Source organism: Nelumbo lutea, chromosome 3 (assembly GCF_056320005.1).
Source record: "Nelumbo lutea isolate HS-2025 chromosome 3, American lotus-T2T, whole genome shotgun sequence".
In the NCBI taxonomy this organism is placed as follows: Eukaryota; Viridiplantae; Streptophyta; class Magnoliopsida; order Proteales; family Nelumbonaceae; genus Nelumbo; species Nelumbo lutea.
This window is the reverse complement of record NC_142686.1, coordinates 107,173,845-107,178,653: the sequence shown is the minus strand read 5'-3', so window position 1 is coordinate 107,178,653 and position 4,809 is coordinate 107,173,845. Positions and strand designations below refer to the sequence as shown.

The following is a 4,809-nucleotide window of genomic DNA, read 5'->3' as shown; positions in this document are numbered from 1 at the left end:
CTGCTCTAGTAGTTGCAAGCTAATCCCCTATAGACTTCTCATCACCAGACCCTTTTTCATTCTCAGAGGAGGTGGCTACATTAGAAAAGCCACCTCTCACACTTCCATTCTTCTTATCATTATTACTCTTCTTGAATCTAGCAGGTAATAGCTATGGATGCAACTTCCAGCAAGTGTCCTTTGTGTGTTTTGGTTTCTTACAATATTCACACACCACATCCTTCTTTTCAGTAGTAGCCTTTGGTTTCATCCCAACATTGGCAAAGTGATCAACTAGAGCTTCCACAATCTGAACATGTCTCCTACTCTCCTCACTACTAACCAAGGCATAAGATTGAGATAGGGTCACCTCATCTTTTGCTAGGATATTCTACCTCACAATATCATATGTGAGATTGAGCCCAGTGAGGAACTCAAATACCCCATTCCGCTCTACCAACTTACTGTGAGTCTCACCATCTTTAGTGAATTGCCATACAACAGTTTCCATCAACTTAATCCCATGTCTCAGATTATTCACCTCACTCTTGAGTTTATAAGCTCTAGTTACATTCAATTTCTGAGAATATGTTTTTGTAACACCGTCTCATATCTCCTTTGCAATACCCATCCACAAATAGTGCTGATTAACATGAACCTACAACTATGTAGTTTCCTACATCCACTTCTCATAAGTAGGGTCTTCCTCCTTAGGTTGCTTCTTACTCCTAGTAATATAACCCCATTTTCCTCTACTACAAACATATATTTTTATTCATTGAGATTTGAGACCAAGCTAGATCATTAATTCCAGAAAGTTTCACAATGGTTACCACACCCAACTGTGTCTCTATAGACCCTACCCTAACCAAACTCAGAGTTCATAGGCTGCTTTGTCGCACCCCCAGAATGTTTCATTGGCTAAACTGAAACAAACGAAAATCAATACGTAGTGCTACTAGGCAAGAAACACTAACCTAGAGTCAAAAAGCCTTCTCTATGACCTTAATCTAGGATTTCATACAACCCTGCAACTTTGGGAAAAAGTGAGAAAAAGTGCTCCAATTCAGTATTTCACAAACACCCACACTCATACTTGGGTGTAGCCTAAATGGTTGAGACAAACCACTCCTCGTAAGGCAGTACAGCTGTGTCAACATTGTCAGAATAAATTTCCCAAGTTTATTCACTAAGAACATTTAGTTTGCATACCAATTATGAGTGTCTCAAAGCAAGTTAACTACTATCATAATTCTATAATACAGTTCAAGGGATAATTCACGGAAGCATAGTCAACAACACATGTAATTAAGAAATAAACTTTTATTCAAAATAAAATCAATGTACAATATCCATTGGATCTTAAGGGCATATATTGTCTAACAGCCTGCTCTTCCTGAGAATTATAAGCATAAAGGACCTTGAAGGCTGGAGTTTGGGTTGGACCATAGCTTTACCCAAGTCATTGTCAAAAAAAGTCAATACACTATTCAAGGAAGATGCTCTTCCTTCCCCATGACATATTCCAATTATAGATATCTGAGCTAAAAATTTCTATTAATCATTTTTCATTTGAACCCTGATGCTGCAATGCAGTGATCCACAATCTAGCATTGAAGTAGCTCTAATCAATACCGGTTGCAACTCTTGGCATTCCTTTACACCATAGTGCATCATTCAGGCAGTGGAGGAAGATGCTTTACACTGATTGATAACTTTGCATCATTTTTGCACTTGTGGTATGGTGGGGTTTATGAGGGAACCATACTTTTTTTCCTATAAGCATAATAATTGTAAAGAAGAAACGCAAACACATAAAACTAATCTCAGAAGTCATGACAAGTCCACCCTCCCAAGACCACAGATAGCTGGGTACCTAGGAGGTAATGGGGCCTTTTAGTTCCACACTTTGGTTGTTTAACTTATCCATTTATTTTTTATTCTCTTTTTGTCGAATGAAAATATATAAGTTATTGCATGATATATCACCAAAAATCCCTGCAATTGCAAGAGCCATCTTTGAAATGATGAAATCTATTTATGTCCCTGACGACGAAATCTCTCCCCACAATCTCGCTTATGAGTTTGAAGGCCTCATGACAGTCCCAACACATTCTCAAGTTCTTCATCACTCTAATAGTCATCCTTTTAGGAATGCTTAACAATCCAAAACCCAAAGCCAGCCTCTCACTATGGAGACCAACTATTGCCTCCTTGCCTTCCTCCTCCACATCAACAAACACCAATCCATTGCTACCCCCAACATAGCCTCTCTCCTTCATTCTCACCTCCAATTCACTCAACAACTTCACCACCTCACTCCCGCGAACGCATGATTGCATGTCTCCAGCATAGAAGACATATAATGCATTCTTTATCTCGACCCAACTACACCCTGGTTCTTTGTGGATTCCTCGTTGTTTCATTTCAGAACGGAGTCTATGAGCAGTATCCCATTTCCCAACTGATGCATATGTGTTCGACATAGTGACATAAGCAGCCGCTACTTGTTGGTTTGATTCAACTAACCTCTGACCTGCCTCGATAGCAAAATCCAACCTTCCATGATTCCTACTAGCCGACAGCAGTGTGCCCCACAATAGTGCTCTGTCATCAGGTTCTACTTGGATAGCCATTGCCAACTGGTAAGCCTCATCCAGACGGCCAGCGCGACCAAGCATATCAACAGTGCAGGTGTAATGTTTCGCTTCTGGTGTTATCCCATGCCTGGTGTACATGGAATTCAAGTATTCAAGTCCTACATCAACGAGACCTGAATGGCTGCAAGCATGTAATACCCCAATAAAGGTGACATCGTTAGGTCTTATTCCTCTCTCGAGCATCTCTTTGAAGAGTTCAATGGAAAATGTCCCAAGCCCATGTTTTGCAGCTCCTGCTATCATTGACGTATATGGTATCACACCAGGGTTCTGGATCAGTCGGAAGACCTTGGTGGAATAATTTAAGGACCCGCATTTTGCATACATGTCAACAAGTGCAGTGGCAACAATATCATTTGAATTGTGGCCACCGCGAATTATAGCCGCATGGGTTACTTTCCCTGTGACTAATCTACCCAAGCTTGCACAAGCACTAACAACACTCGCCAACATGAAATGGTTCGGCGGGTCTGAATTTAATCGAACGAATTCCCTAAACAGCTCCAGTGCATCATGGCCTCGTGCATTCTGGGCATATGCCGCCATCATTGAAGTCCAAGAAACAATGTTGTGGTACACCATTGTATCAAACACCTGACGAGCTTCATCGACTTGGTTGGTTTTCCCATACATATCGATGAGGGATGCGCAAACAACAAGGTTTGATTGAAACCCAAGCATCTGGATGCGGGAATGGAGTTTCCTGCCTGTTTTAAGGTCAGCAAGGATGGAGCAAGCATTAACCGCAGTAGAAAAGGTGAAAGCATTGGGCCATGTAGAAGTTTCCCGCATTCTTTCGAAGAGCCAAAGAGCGACTTCGGGTTGGTTAGCGTCGATGTAACCAGCCATAAGAGAAGTCCAAGAGACAACGTTTGGTTCGGGCATTTCGCCGAAGAGTCGATGGGCATCGCCAGTTCTCTGAAATCGTACGTAAGCATTTATCAGATGATTGGTGGTGAAGGTATCGTTCGAAAATCCGGATTTCAAAACGTTTGAGTGGATGGAGATTACAGAAACGAAATTGGTGGAATTTTGGAGTTGCTGCACTAACTGGGTTTGGGAATGGAAACCCGACCATTGGTTCTGGAGGCAAAGATATGGACAGCCGACAAGGAGAAGACTTTGTCTCAGCAACATGGCATAGCTTTGCCGCATTTGCTAGCCCATTAGCCACACCGCATTACATGCTGCAACCAATATTGGGCGCAAGAAGATAACAGATACGGAAAATCGGCTCAGATATGCGAAAGAAAAGGGAGTCCTCGGTGAATGATCTGCCATCCATACTGGCCTGAATCTGATAGAGAGAATCAGCTACTAAATTTCCTCATTCAACCATGCTTCCAAAGGATTACTCGGATGACAAGCCACAAACCTTGAATCGTGAATGTCAAACCGATTGAAATGGTGAATAGAATTAGGTCTTCTTCCTTAAGACAACGAACAGAGTTGGGTGTTTTGTTAGAGGAAGAGAAGATGGGGTTAAAGAGAAGAGTCAACAGACCTCGATTGATTTGGAGTCTGAACTTTCAAGTGCTGACATTTTAATTCCGACCTGGAGAAAAATGAACTTTTACTTCAAAACTGAATTTTAAAAATTCATGGGTTGTCGCAAGGTAGCATCCGAACTTCAGAAGTCAAAACATGTCTAGTCCAAAATCGTTAATATAGGTTAAGTGATATATGAAATGACACAAATATCCTTCGAATATCATCTAATTTTCTTTTAATTAGCCTGTTCTTTGTGTTCAACACCATAATCTCAGAGCTGGATTCCTGTTTAAAAAAAGTAAACCTGCTTTGCCCACGCTTCGTATTGTCCCGCCGGCGATCGTCGACAGAATTCCCCTGTTCCAAGAACATGAAGCCCGTCGCTCTTTCTCTTCGCCAGCCTTCAATTTCTAATGGGTTTTCCAATATCGATTAAGAGTCATGATTCTGCTGCTTCTTCTTTTCAGAATTTAGAGATGAAACCTTGTTTTAACCGTTGCCAGACTGCATTCAGAGAGCCTCGTCTGCTCATCGTGGAAGAAATCTTGTTTTAACCGTTGTTTTCCTTTATCTTTAAGATTTCGTAATTTTCAGAGCATTTGAGACTCTTCATCGTTGATCTGGTTGACAATTAACTGTCTTTTTAAAAGGATAATTTTGGAATTTTGAAATAATAACT

General features: G+C 41.1%; 1 protein-coding gene across 1 annotated transcript; it reads right to left on the bottom strand.

Annotated features, from left to right (window-relative positions):
• Nucleotides 1–1,284: 1,284 nt before the first annotated feature.
• On the bottom strand, nt 1,285–3,794 carry LOC148867441 (Tetratricopeptide repeat (TPR)-like superfamily protein). Its single transcript, XM_088974552.1, has one exon. It carries the CDS (start codon nt 3,792–3,794, stop codon nt 1,965–1,967), a length of 1,830 nt encoding a protein of 609 aa, XP_088830678.1. The 3' UTR covers nt 1,285–1,964.
• Nucleotides 3,795–4,809: the final 1,015 nt, after the last annotated feature.